Here is a 14,894-nt window from a genome sequence, read left to right on the forward strand (position 1 = left end):
CTAGATCACACATTTTAGGTAACTAGTTTTTCCAGAGCCCATGTGGAGGAAGGTTTTTCGTTTTAATTTTTTTTTTCTGTTAGTGTGGTCTTAAAACACTATTTACCTTTTGCAGAAATAAGTCTAAATTAGTCTAATTCCACCCAGCATGACCAATCATCCTAATTGTTACCATTACAAGAGCAGAAATGCTGTACAGAAGAAAAACACCGTTATGTGTGAACATGATTCATAAATGGGTTAGAAAAACTTACCAGTTATCTGGAAAGTTTAATACACTTATCTGAAAAATCTTTGGATGGTGTGTTTGTTTCTCTCCTTCTGGGGCAGGTTGGTCTATCCCCATTTCTGATTCTAGATATGTTTATGGATGTGGCTCTGGTTTAATAGAGCATTCCTTCTGCTGTGAGGGAGGCATGGAAGAGAATGAGCAGTGAGCAATGTGAAGGTAATGCTACCAAATTATTCAGGTTAGTAAAGAGAGGGCCTGGTGAAACTGGGGAGATATGTATAAAATAAGCTGAGCTTAACTGAAAAACAGTCCTAATGTCATATGTATTACAATATCCATTTTCACAGAGCAATTATAATTCAGAAAATTATCTAGTGGTTTGAAGTGTGTGCTAGCAGTTAAAAAAGCAGAAATTATTAGAAAAGGAAATATAGAAAATAGGGTAAAAATAATTAATCCATTGTATAATTCAGTGGCTTGTGTGTATCTTGAATACTGCAGGTTTTGTTTATTTTGTGTTGAAAAGGCTGTAGCATTCCAAAGGGTTGTGGGAGGATAAAATGGATGGTGGAAGACAGGAATCAGGTTCATTGGCAGCAGTAGCCAAACCAGAATTCTTCACTTTGGACTGAAGGGAGTTGTGTTAAAATATCTGTCAAATTAAAGACGGGAAGCCATGGAAAAGCCACTGAAGAAGCTAACAGTGACCAAAATCAGGTGCCTGAGGAATATAAATTTACCATGTATTTAGTGGTGCTTTCCAGTTTTTTCTGTGGCCTCAGCACATTTGCAGCTCATGGATTTCCAAAGTTGGACACGGATTACAGACATTTAATGAACCTCAGAATACTTAAAACAGGTTTGGGCCCTGTGTTTCATGACTCTGACACTTGATTCAGTTCTGGTTCTGAACCTTGGATTCTTCCTCCTATTTCTTGTGTAGGAAATACCCAACTGCATTTTATTTTTATTTCACAATGTATGTTAGTGGTTCATTCCGTGTCAGTGTGTAGCTCTGACACAGTGGGCAGAAGGACATGGCATTATTATTATTAATAGGAGTAATCTAATCTTAAAAAAATATGGAAAATAGGGCAAAAAGTACACACAGAATTATGTAAGAGTACAGGTACCTTGGATGAATCAGTCATTATACGGTCATTATTATCTGTAGTCAGAGATAAAGTAAATTGCTGTGAAATTTCTTGGCCAAAATGTACTCAGAGATTTGGAGAACACTGGAAAATACCACGTTTTTCTTGATTGTTCACATGCTTTGCAGACAAGTTGCTGGCCTAAATTGAGACATATCTGGACTAGTTATGGCTACTCTTGTATTAAACATGGTGATAGTCTCTCCAGGGGTGTAACTTTTAACTGTGGGTATAGTTGTACACCTGTTTATGGCTAGTACAGTCCATGTAGGATTTTGTTTTTACTGTCCCACCTTTTTTTTTCCTGGTTACACTTTGTCCACAGCAGTTCAGACTCAAGCTGGGAGGGGATCAGTCACCATTCACTGATCCTTCTGAGCAGCAAGGCCCAGCAGAAGTGTTTCTATTCATCAGGTAAAGCTTGGTCTAAAAGGTTGAAAATGGGATGAAGTGCCTCAGAATGACAGAATGAGCTGAGTTAAAAGGGACCCCTCAGGATCAGGAATCCAGCTCCTGGCCCTGTACAGACCCCCCAGCAATCCCACCCTGTGCATCCCTGAGAGCACTGTCCAAGCACTCCTGGAGCTCTGGCAGCCTTGGGGCTGTGACCATTCCCTGGGCAGCCTGTTCAGTGCCTGACACCCTCTGGGGGAAGAACCTTTTCCTGATATCCACCCTAACCCTCCCCTGGCACAGCTCCAGCCATGCCCTGGGTCTGTCCCTGGTCACACAGAGAAGAGATCAGGGCCTGCCCCTCCTCTTCGTGGTAGTGCACATGCAGTGAGGTCTCCCCTCAGCCTCCTCCAGCTGAACAGACCCGAGTGGCCTCAGCTTCTCCTCATTCCCCTCAAGGCCCTTTACCCGATTTAGACAAACATAAAACACTCCCATTCATGTCACTTAATGAACTTTAAGTTCCTGGATATATTTATATCATGATCTACCTTTGGATCAATTCCATTCTCTGAATGCTGCCTCTTAAAGGACCTTAAGGAGCTACACTTATCTCCACCTGGAGTCTGAACAGATTTTATGGGCAGTAGTTCTGATAATCCACAAACAGGCCCTGCTCCTGGCTCGCCACATCAGTATATCAACACTTGGAGCACTTTGTTCAAACAAAGCACACGTTTGATTTATTATGGAAGTCAAGAGGTTTTAAGGGGATTTTGGGGTAAACTTGCAGGCAGTGCAGGGCAATGTGGAGAGCAAACTGGCCCAGGGCCTTGCAGTGCCTCTGAGCAGCAAGGGAGTTTGAGCCTGGGCTGCTCCAGCCAGGCTGCTGTCATTGCTGTCAGAGCTTGGATAGCACAGAGACACGTGGCCTAGCTCTGATTAAGCCCTGCTGAACCTTTTTTTTTTTTGTTTGTTTGTTTTGTTTTGTTAATTTTAATCTAGGTAAATCCTTAATTTAGCCAATAACAGGCCGTGCTGTAAACTGATTCATTCATTCTGCATCCCCCTGAAGCAGCTAGGGAACTAACTGCACTTTGAGCAGCACAGTGTTGCCTCCCTGGATGAGGGGTAGGTTTAAGTAGTTTACCAAGCTTATCTTGATCCAGAAGGCAAGTCCTCATCCTGTCCCTTCACACACAGTTCCACGTTATGAGTACGATGTCGATGTAAACAATCCTTTTTGTGTGTGCATACAATGTGTGGTGCAAATGCTGCTCACAGCAGTCTTAGTGCAGCTAAACTCACTTGCAAACCTCATTTCCCCAAGGACCCTCTGTCTTTTTTCCCATACTCAGGGCCAGAAAAAAATAAGTCTCTAAGTAAAATGTTCAATTATTTTCATTAGCTGATCTCTTGCCACTTATTAATAGTGGAAGAATAACACCTGAAAGGAGGGCAATTTTGGGGGAAGCGTGAGTGATTTTAATGTCAGAAGTGCAAAGCAACCCATCAAATGGTTATTTGTATAGAGCAGGGCATCATCTCCCTCAGGTTGTGTTGAACTGGTAAATGGCAAAGGACTGCACACAGGCTTTTTTCCCACTCTCCTCAGCACCATAACTTCTGTGTCTTTGTGCAAAATCAGTAGGTGTTGATGCCGGTTTGCACAAAGCAGGAATGAAATGAAATGAAATGAAATGAAATGAAATGAAATGAAATGAAATGAAATGAAATGAAATGAAATGAAATGGACTGCCTGGCAAGTGTGAAGTGTGTGGCTGGAGGGAGAGGAGTGTTGATGAAACAAGGTTGTTTCTGTACCTCAGAAACAACACACCCAGGAGAGGAGCTTCTCTCACATACAGGAACTGTGTTCTGCCTTGGAACTGCGTGGTTGGGTAGAACAGTCCCTGGGATGTGGACATAGACAGCTGATTCTTGAAAAATCTGTTTTATCAGGGCAGAGCAAATAAATAAGTGCTGTTTGGATCAAGCTGTCTCTGAGTTGTGGTTTGGTTTTGTTGCTCAAGGAGTGGGAAGTAAAATAATTCTCATCAAAACACTGGAAACAGGAATTCTGCAGGAAGAAAATCAAATGGAAAATAAACACATTTACGGTTGTTCAACATGTGGTGCTGAAATTTATTTGGATTTGTATCAGTTGCATTTAAAACACAAAGACTCTCTGGTACCTAATCCAGAAATAAGTTACATCAAAGAACTATATACTGTTAGAAAAGGAAAGAAAAAAAAAATAAACACTTTTGTAAACAGACTTCAGATCTTCAAATGCTGCAGGTTGTAACTTAATTATCAATAACAATGTCCAATAAGATAGGCACTTCCAAATCATGGTGTATCACAGAAGGAGCAAGTCTGGGGTCAAATTTTTGGTAATTTTCTTATTATGTGTTTTTAGATTTCTTATACATTCAGTTTCTTGCAAGTTTGTTTTTTGTTTTTCTCTTCATATTATGTTGGGTAAAATTCCTAATTCAGGTTTATAAAGTCATATCCCCTTGGAGCAAAGAAAATAAATAAATGATGAAGTAGATTTGGTTGTCAAACCAAGGTCTGACACCTGACTCTGTGAACATGTACACCTGCCCTCTGAGAACTGAGTTCAGCTCTGGCACTGTGTCAGAATGTCCCTGTTCTCAAGAACCCCATGTTTACAGTCCTTCCTATTGGAAGTATTATAAACTGATGGGAGCACCCATTCAAAACTTCCCACCAACTGGTCTGTGCATGTTTGTTGATAACTGGATATTGTTCTTCACGGGGACTCAGCACTCATAGATTAAACTGTCTGCCATCTTGCTGAGCTTCATTTTTTCATTAAATATCTCCTGAAACCTAATGTTCTGTTTTGGAGTGAAGTAGTTCTTCCAATCACCCACAGCACCTAGGAAAGCAGGAACAGAAAGAACAGTGAAGTGAGCAATATGTGGAGCAGGAAATTATTTTAAAACAGCCTGGTTTTGTTAATGTTGTAGTTGGCACAGATATTAATATATTCTTAACCACAGTCACTGTGGTAGGTCAGGATCAGAATTGTTCTGGTGAGACTCTGGTGGAAGGATCTGGATCATCATCCATGAAGGTTGATGAACCCTCATCCTCAGAGCTGATTAGTGCCAGCAACACAAGTAGTGGAGGAAGAACAGCAGCTTTCCAAGGTGGAGTTGGAGCTCCCAGTGATCTGGGCAGAGGGACATCTTGCCATGCATTAGCTGAATGTAGTTAAAGGTCTCTGCCTGGGTTTTTTCACAATCAGTAGAAGAAATTGTAGAATCACAGAATGGTTTGGGTTGGAAAGGACCTTATAGACATCCAGTTCCACCCCCCTGCCATGAGCAGGGACACATTCCACTAGCCCAGGTTGCTCAGAGCCCCATTCAGCCTGGCCTTGGACACTGCCAGGGATCCAGGGGCAGCCACAGCTTCTCTGGGCACCCTGTGCCAGGGCCTCACCACCCTCACAGGGAAGAATTTCTCCCTCATATCCAATCTAAACCTGCTCTCTGTCAGTGTGAAGCCATTTCCCCTTGTCCTGTCACTCCAGTCCCCTGTACAAAGTCTCTCTACTAGATGGTCTTGTAAATAGTCTAAAAATTAATAGATTCATAAAGCAGTTTGGGTGGGAAGGGACCTTTACAGGTAATCGTAGTCACCATCTAAACTTAGTAAATGAGTGGTAGCCCAAAAGCCACTGACAAAAAAACATTCCTAGAAAAGGAGCCCAGAATGGCCTGACAAATTAATCCCACCCTTACACCTGCTCCTAAATTCTAGGAATTTTTATGGATTAGATGTCCAGCTACTTAAGTGGGCAGTTAAATACTTCTGGGTGGTCATGGACACTGGTGATCAGGAAAGTGTTTCAACTGTTACCCAGTTCAAGCAAAAAGGAAATTGTTCTTTAAACTGATACATTTTTATGAGAGAATACTTACTGTTTCCCCTCATGTTCATGCTCTAAAGACTTTGCAGCCCAAAACTGACTAAAATAATCATTTCATTTTCTGATTAAAATAGCATTCAGTCTTAAAGGACAGGAGAAGAGAGCCTGAAGCATAATATATACGTATAAGTCTTCTGTAAGCTGCCTGAAACTAGCTAAACATCTGGGATTAGTGTAGGAACTACTTGGAAGTGAAAATGTTGAGATTTTTCTAAATTTTCATCATATCTATCAAAGTTAACTGACTGAGAAAAATGCACCTCATTTTTTTTTTGTTTCTTTTTTATTGACAGATTATATGTTGTCATTTGTTTCTGCTGACTGGTAAAACCATTGTGAATTAACAGAAGGTAACATTTCTCCGTTTATTAACTGAAACAACTCTTAGTTTTAAATTGTGAATTGTTGTTCAAAAATTAACTAAATCAAAATAATCAAAATCCATGTAAAAAACGGTGGGTTTGATTGACTTGTTACCCAAACCTGTGGAAGCTTCTGAAATGCCAGGAGCAAGAAAACAGCTCCTGAGGGTACTTTAAAATCACATGTGAGCTAAGAACTGTGGAAAATTTCCAAAGGTTGGAAGTTACCCATGACCATTCTTTTGTTGTTGTTGTCAGCATATTCCTTCCTCAGGAATATTTCAGTAAGATAACAGGTGATAAGAGCAGTCTCATTCAGAAGGAATGTGTCTGGCTGTTTCTTATTCTAATCAACTAAGTGACCTTGGCAGGTGATATCAGAGTTGTAAAACACTGAGGTGTGGTCAACTTTTAGATTAAAAATAAAAGATAAAGAGTAATGTTGGATGAACCTTTCCTTTTGGCTCAACAGCTCCCACAGAGCAATATTAGTCATGCTGTAGTTCAGACTCCTCTGTGCTTCTCTAGTACAAGTCTGAATTTGCAGCCAGAGAAATTAGGAAGTGATTTTTAAGAGGGCTTCAGATTGAAGAATCCTGTCATCACTTCACAGGGCTGACCCAAAGACTCCAGGAAAGACCTGCACTGCAGTCTTTGTCTGGATTCCCAATCCTTCTGCCATGTTAGGCACAAAGGAATTTACCTTTTCGGAAAATCAGTTTCCTGTTGGATGTCAAAGCACACACGGTGTGACTGGGATCGCTGTTCTCCTTTTCTGCGTCATTCTTCATCTCTGAGAACGAGGACTTCCTGCAGATGTCTTGGATATCATTGTCACTGACATTTAAGCTCAGGAACAAAGTAATTTCCTTTACAACCTTAGGGAGATCCTGAGGTATAAGAAAAATACAACTTTTATGTTTCTGGGCTGATTATCAGGCTTTTAGCTGTTTTGAAAATGATCCCTTTTATTACATAATGAGTTTGTCACACATTTATTTGCTTTCAAGCAAAGCTAAATATGTCATTGGATTGTGCAGATGACAGGTACAGTAAACCTGATTCCCCTCTTAGCCATACTCACAGAAATTAATACAGAGCATGTCATATCACACATAGTCACATTGTCAATTTTACCTCCCACTTCAGATAAAGTGTTCTCCTGTCTCTCAGAATTACTTTCCTGGAAACAGAGGAATACTCAAAGCCCAGCTCCATGTAGCTTATTTCACTTGATGTGCTATGTCTAGAGATCTAACAAGTGACTCAGCATCCAAAATGGTTTGTTTATATTCCTAATAGTTGAATTTTTTCCCCTCCAAAAATTGAACAAACCTATTACCATGGAGATACTAGAAAGTGTATTCTATTCACCTAAAAATTCATTCTCCGAAAGCTAATGTATGTTGATATTTTACTTTTTCCTTTTTAAGAATAGTGAACCTAACCCTCCAGCCTCTAATTTTTTTTTTTTTTTAATTGGGAACACAAGTCCCAAATGTGAGTAGTTCTGTTGTCTTACATCACTTTTTGAAAATTTCACCTGAAATGTCAGACATAGCAAATTAATGTGTGGTCCTCAATAGATGTCCTTGGTTGGTCTTTCCATAGGACAAAAAAAGGGGAACTTAAAATTCTGCCTGAGCCTGAGGAAAATTGTCTAGTATGAGTCCCATTCCTGCATCTAAGAAATGCATCTCTCCCAAGATTTTATATTTATATAACTTGTGCAGTCAGAATTATTTAATTAATACTAAATTCCATACAAATAAAAAATATGCCTAAGGATACATATTCACATTTTCCTTCTTTCTCCTTTTTCATTATAACTTCCATTTTGATGTTTTAATGATGCTAATTTACAAGTAATGCTTTTTGCACCAAAAGCAGAGAGCATATTTACCTTCTTCATGTCTTCATAGAACAAAAAGAGGATGTTGTTCTCATCTTCATGTTCTTCCCAGCTTAGGAAATGATCAAACCAGGATCCACAGACAACTGAAAGGAAAACCCATGTAAAAGAGATTCAGAAAAACTTTATTCATAAATTACTGTGATGCTACCTCACACATTTAGGGGAATAATTTGTATCCATAATCCTCTAAAACACAGGCAGTTCTTTGTGTCAAGTGATGTAAATTTACAAAAGTAACTTCCAGAGAGGTTTCCATTCTTGATAGAATTTGTTTTCATACCAGATACTATTCTGAGATATGTTTCTGTAATGGAAGCAGGCTCCAGATCTAAGGCAAAGCCAATAATGAAGTAAAATGTACCAGCCTAACAAGATGTGAACATCTCACAGATGACTGACTGCGTATCTGTGATCACAGAGGTATGATCACCTCAACAGGAGATGAAATGAGCAGGCTGGCAAATGGAGGACACTGTTGTTACCTCTCTTTCATCCCAGCAGAAGGGAATCTATATAATTTTTAAATGCTGAAGAAGAATTACTTAAAGAACTCATGCAAATGCCTCATTCAGCCAGTGACACAGGTAGAAGGGTTTGTAGCTGATGTTTTTTTTGTCTGAATGCCCCATTTGCTGAACCATGGGAACACAGCTAAATTTCAGCTTTCTTTTAAAAACCAAAATTCTGACCTCTCCATTTCAAAAGCAAGATGAAAACCTCTTGCAGGGCAATGAGAAGAGGCCTGAACAGGGAAAGCTCAGCCAGCCAGTCTCAGCCAGAACTGTGACTTTGCTTTATAACCACTACCACCAGAAAATTCTAATCTTGTAATGGGCATCATTTTGGTCACAAACTGTGAGTTGTAATTAAGTATAAATTACAATTAATAGCTATAATTAAGCTGAATGCTCCAGTCTGGAGCCGTCTCCAGCACATAAAGCAGTTTCTAAGTGCAAGACAAGTGCACAGTGTGCAATTAAACCCTGCTCCCCTGGCCAGCTACTCTGGGGATGTGGCCAGTGATAGCACAGTCCTGGTGGCTTCAGGAGAGACTTGGAGACTCCATGGAATTCATTACAGTTGTCCCTGCATGTTCTAACCCTTGTTTTGAACTAATATTCTGCAAGAGTACTGCAGGATTTGGATCAAGCAGCACAACCTTGAAATGTTTCTTCTAGGAGCAAAAATTACCACCTTTCCCTCCACATCACCTCTTACCTAAATTTCTCTTTAACCAACATAGTTATCTATTTATGCCACACATAAGCACTTGGAAACTAGAAGGTGGCTAATAATTTATGGGGAAATAGGAGATGCTTTTAAAATTTAATAATTGAAGCACAGAATGCTTCAGATTTGAAGAAACCTTAAAAATCATTTAGTTCCAACTCCCCTGCCATGGGCAGGGATACATTCCACCAGAGCAGGTTGCTCAGAGCCCCATCCAGCCTGGCCTTGAATAGAATCCTCTTTCCTTTTTTTTCACTATTGTACATTCAGAGTTGATGCCAAACGAGCCAAGATCCTGCAAATCACTGAAGCATGTGCCTTATGGCTGCTCTGGACTCAGAACACCAGATCTGAGCCAAAGCCTGGAGGAGGCAGTAAACAAATTGACTCCTGGAGCTCTGATGTGAGCCCGTGATGACGGCAGCGGCACTTTTGTTTTGGGGTTTTCAAGGTGATCAATCATTATTGCTGTTATCACCACTGTGGTGACACATGTCCTCAAAGGAGTAATAAAACACTAAATATGGGAGTTGACAACATGAACAAGGTCCTGTTGCCAGCTGCCATCCCACCACTCCTAAAAAAATCTCCCTCTTGTCCTTGGTCTTTGGACCCCATTTCTGAGACAGCACATCAGGGAGTGTGTGTGCAGAAGGGCTTTAGGAACATGTCCAGGCTCCTTTGTTGGGCTGCCCAGGGCTGTCTCCCAGCCTGGAGAAGACACCAGACCTGCAGTCACAGCTATCCCTTCAGCCTGGTGACAGGCTCACATGCTCTGTCACCAGCCATGGCCCTGCTCGCCCAGGGCAGCAAAGGTCAGCAAAAACCTGCAAAGAGCTGGAATGATGCAGCTGCTTCTCAGAATGACTCCTTGCAGGGCTGAAGAGAGCATCCTATAATTTGCTCTTGTTTAGATTGGCATTAGGATTTATCCCCACCAATCCCATATGAATAAGGAGTTCAATAAGGAGTTTTCACACAGTTCAAATTTCTTAAGTCTTTCTGTGCATAACAAACTCACATGAACTGCAAAGAGAAAACATTTATCCTTACCATTGCCTTTTAAGAACAGGTCAAAGAAAGCAGTCCAGGTGTCTACAGTGGGAAGGTTTGGGTTATCTCTGTAGTAATGAAACATGGAAACTGCAGTGTCTTTTGGATTTCTGCTGATGTAGATCATCTGTAAATGAAGAAAATGTAGTTATTAATGATATATCCTCCCTTTATTTTAGAGGAGCTCTGTGTGTAAATAGAGCATTGTCATAGGCAGTTTGCAGTGTCAAAACCCTTTCCTTCAGTATTCCTCCTTCGGTGACCATGCCATTAAAACAGAAATCTCTTCTTAGTAAGGAGTCCATCATGATTAGTAAACAATTCCATGTGGACAGAGGTGTGTTTGCCCTGGCTGGGTAATGTTTATGTTTTATGAAAGAGCCTGTGTTAACTTTAACCTTGAGTCAGTATATTATCTCATATATCTCACATATGAAAGCATTTACTAATTAACATGCAAAGGACAGCTGCAAAACGTAAATTTTGGCCTTTCATTCAAATCAGCTTCGTCCCAAAAGTCTGGATCTGAGTAATCCTGAAATTTTTTACTTTAAAAAATAAGCTCTGTGTCTCAGATTTTATATTCAAAGATCTCCCACATTAGCATGGGAGGAACTGGTTTAGTAGGCGTCCCTGCTCATGGCATGGGGGTTGGAACAAGATGATCTTTAAGGTCTCTTCCAATCCAGGTGATTCTGTGATTCTCTGAACTCAAAACTGTGCTCTGAATCTGCCTCCCTCATCTCATTTCTCCTCTGTTTGCCCAATACCTTTATGGGGTCTTCAGAAAGCTCCAGCAGGAGGTTCAGAGTACCTTTAATCCCAGAGCAGCCTGTAAGTAGCCAAGATTTTCTAAGAGAGTAGGAATTGAGGTAATGAGAACACCCCAATTACCAGTGAGAGACTTCTGATTGAAAGATGTTGATGTCCTATTTTGTATGGTGCCTGGTGTAAAAATCACCCCATGGGAGCAGTGGGGCAGGAACAGAACCCAGTCCCCAGTCCAAGTCACTGTTTCTTCTGCCTTCAACTGGTGCTCAGCTGTGTCACTAAAATTCACAGCAAAACACTTCTAAAAACTGTGAATCGTTCAAAAATTACTAAGGATCAACAGGACAAAATAGATTCCTAGCAGACTTTCTACATATTTTACCTCTTTGATATATTTTTTGCCTTACCTTGCATTTCTTTTTCTTAAAATTTGGAGGCAACATGTTGTAGTCTAAGTGTGTTGGGATGATTCTCTTTGATGAGAGTTTATTCAGCTCTTCCAGTCGGGAAATGTCTCCAAATTCAATGGGAGATGTTATTGTGACTTGAGTATTGTAAAGCTTTGCTATAACTCCTGCAAGCCAGTGAGTGCCTACAGAAAAGTAATTTTAAGTAAACAAGACAAACAACAAGAAAAAGAAAAGGATGAATATTTATTACTGTGAAACATGCATTTTTCATAAAGAAACACCTTGCTAGTGAACAAGTTATATTTCTAATCCCACAGATTCAAGAAACTTTACATTAAATAATCCCCTTGGCTCCAAATATATAAACACTGAAAAAATTAGGGCTGTATCTGAATTACAATGTAACCCTGAGAGAAGTGTTAATATTGGTACCAAAACCATCCCATTAGACAAACTGCTGTCAGCTGAGAGGTGGCTGTATTGTTTTTATAATTTATTTTAGCATAACATGTTTGTTTGGGTTTTTTTCCTTACAATAACTTGAGTCTGTATATTTTTGAAAGTATTGATTGAGCTCTGCCTGAGTGTATGCCTCTGCCCAAGAGAGGATAAGAAATTAATAAATCTACAGCCAAGAGGCACACAAATAACTTCATACAATTATTGACTTGCTCATAATTGAATGTAGAAAGTCCTCAAGAAAATCTTTCAAGTACAGATTCTGCTCACAGGTAAGGAATGTGTATTTGTTTTCCAACATGAAAACACCTCTGATTGTTTTCAATTACACAATCAAAATGTAGGGAAATGACCCATATTTCTTGTAATATGAACATTTACTGACAGAATAATACATTCACATACTTAAACATCCTTTCCTGTTTCTTTCACACAGACATTTACCAAGTAGTTTAAGCAGAGAATATGAAACACAAAATCAAGACTTCTTGCAATTAACATTGAAAACTAGAACTTACCAGATTTGGGATAGGAAACCAAAAGGACATCATCTTCTCTAGCATCAAAAGTATCCAAGGATTTTAAAAGCTCTGGAGAAGACCTGGTGGTAAAGGGAATCCCCTTAAATGTGTGTAGGAGCTCTGCCTCGCCAGAGCTGGACATAGTTGCTTAAGTCTTGGGTTCCTGCAAATCAGATAACAGGGACAGGAGGAAGATTTAAATGTCACTTCTTAGTCAGGTGGTTGGAAGTGACAAACTGAGACTAAGCAGCACAAACCTCATGCTTATATACTTTGCCACAATGCCCTATCAGATATTGATTTTTTTTTTCAGGTAGTTGATAAAGGCAACTGAAATATTAGAGCTAACTTAATAAATAACCAAAATGCTGAGTCATGAAAAATTAATCCCATTTGTCATTTATTGGCTCTCCAGATAAAGAAATGAGGTAATGGTCAAAATGTAAGTGTGAAAAATAATGACAATTAATATTACATTAAAATATGCTTAATATGATTATTCTGTAAGTTATATTTTGTTGGAAAATATTCTTACCTTCCAAGGAAAAAGCTGCATCTTAAAATAATGTTGATTATTAGAGAAACAATATCTTATTTTATGTGAATGAAATTGTTTTGTTTGTTTCATTTTACCAACTATACAACAGCTTGAAATTTCTAAAGTGCAAATTGATTCAAAGTGCTTGAATCTTGTGAGGCACAATCATTTTTTAAGATGTTGTATGTCTCACTAAGAAGAATATAAGCAACAAAAAATCCCAAAATGAAAATAGATATTTAAATAGATGTATTATATAGATATTTAATGTTGCTTTTAATCCCATGTGTTCCGTGACTAGAAGTGGTTGAAGATTTTTAAACCTTTCCACAGAACATGCAGATTTATCAATACAAAAGTCACTTTCAGGAAAGACCCAGTTCTCCATTAATTATCTGTTTTAAACTGTTTGGGTTTGTTTGTTTGTTTGTTTTTTTAATTTGCATCTGTGGAAGTTATCATTAATATTTTTCAAACAGAAACCTCACTTTTGTTTAATGTGACCTTAAGCAATGTGAATGTATCATAGTAAAATAAATAGCTCAGTTATGAACTAAAACATTTTAGAATGTTTAGTATTTTCAATTTTCCTTTCAATGGCCACAAATTCATTTACTCTTTTTTTTACATTATTTTCTTCAAAAATCCAGTGGCTTCACTATTCCTATTGAAAGATTCCTCCAGTATATTCAGACAAAGCCCTTCAATATTTTCAACTCAAAAACCTCCTTGGAAATCTTGGTTTAAAATGAAGCAATGCTTCAGGAATTTTCCAGCTTTACCAATGTTCTTTTTTTATCATAAATAACAACTTGGGTTTGGTCAGAGGAGCCGATTCCCAGATGTACTCCCACGGGCCCTGATGAGAAGTCAATAAACACCTGAGCAGCCAGGATTGCTCACAAGGAGTAATGACATTTACCAGCTTCTCTGCTTGCATATTTCTAATCCAATCTCCAGAAAATCCAGCAATGTAAAATTGATTTCCCCTACTGCCTTTCCTTTCTCAATCTCAAAGAGAAGTGATCTTCTCACCTGTAAAGTTGTCCTTAAACATTTATCACCTGCAAAACATGGCCTGTGCCATCAGTAAACTCTGAATTACACTCCTGCAGGGCTAGGCAGGGTTGCAAAGAATGGAAAATATGCTCTGGAAAGATGTTCCCTATTGCTAAGGATGAGAGGGAATCTTTGCAGGGAGTCAGTGGGGGTACAAAAACACTTGGATACTGGTGCTCAGGTAGGAATTAGGGAATCTTCCAGAGGAGCTCAACATTTTCCTCCTGCCCCCAGGCTGAACATGTAAGCCACTGTTTCATACCTTAAGGGGTGAATACTCAAAAATCTATCTCTGTCAGCAAATTTCACTTTGGTTACTTCAGGTATACAAACTGTGTCCAAAGGTATGAAAAACCCTGATCCTGTGTTATTCTGAATGTGCATATTAATCTGAATATGCAGAGAGATTTCCAAGGTTGATTTTGCAAGTCATCATTCCAGTTACAGGCAAGTAGCACAAGCTAGTAAAACTTTACTGCCTTGACCCAGCAGAAGTAATCTCATTGTAAAATGTTTTGCATACTTACCATGCTTATTCTCTTTCATTTCCTCCTGCATTCCTGGTACGTTTTGAATCAGCACATTTGCCTCATCTAATGACTTGAACCTGAATTAATGATTCACAACAGAAATTGCTAAGGTGTAAAACAGAAGCAATACAGTAGCCAGAAAAATTACAGTTCTTTTAGCTCATTTCAGTTGCTTTTTGTAGTAGCTTTTCTTTTAAGCATGTGTAATGGCAATCCAGGGGAAATTGAAGAAATTTTTCCTCCCCAAATGCCGCCTGTACTTCGAAAATAAGGCCTATCCCTGCAAGGGAACAGTATCCT

General features: G+C 39.2%; 1 protein-coding gene across 1 annotated transcript; it reads right to left on the reverse strand.

The window, feature by feature from the left end:
- Positions 1–4,568: 4,568 nt before the first annotated feature.
- LOC128807740 (sulfotransferase 6B1-like) lies at positions 4,569–14,628 on the reverse strand. The gene is made up of 7 exons (XM_053978308.1): positions 14,592–14,628; positions 12,465–12,630; positions 11,485–11,669; positions 10,307–10,433; positions 8,012–8,106; positions 6,812–6,998; positions 4,569–4,687 (listed from the first exon to the last, which is right to left on the reverse strand). The coding sequence occupies exons 2-7, from the start codon at positions 12,607–12,609 to the stop codon at positions 4,569–4,571; spliced, it is 858 nt and encodes a 285-aa protein (XP_053834283.1). The 5' UTR covers positions 12,610–12,630; positions 14,592–14,628.
- Between the last annotated feature and the right edge of the window lie 266 nt (positions 14,629–14,894).

The sequence above is a fragment of the Vidua macroura genome, chromosome 5 (genome assembly GCF_024509145.1).
Source record: "Vidua macroura isolate BioBank_ID:100142 chromosome 5, ASM2450914v1, whole genome shotgun sequence".
NCBI classification, from domain to species: Eukaryota; Metazoa; Chordata; class Aves; order Passeriformes; family Viduidae; genus Vidua; species Vidua macroura.

Coding starts and splice junctions, on each gene's coding strand:
- LOC128807740 (XM_053978308.1), bottom strand. CDS start 12,609: ATGTCCAGCTCTGGCGAGGCAGAGCTCCTACACACATTTAAGGGGATT. Junction 6,999..8,011: donor TCTATGAAGACATGAAGAAG/GTAAATATGCTC, acceptor CTTATACCTCAG/GATCTCCCTAAGGTTGTAAA. Junction 4,688..6,811: donor GAAACTGATTTTCCGAAAAG/GTAAATTCCTTT, acceptor CTGCTTTCCTAG/GTGCTGTGGGTGATTGGAAG.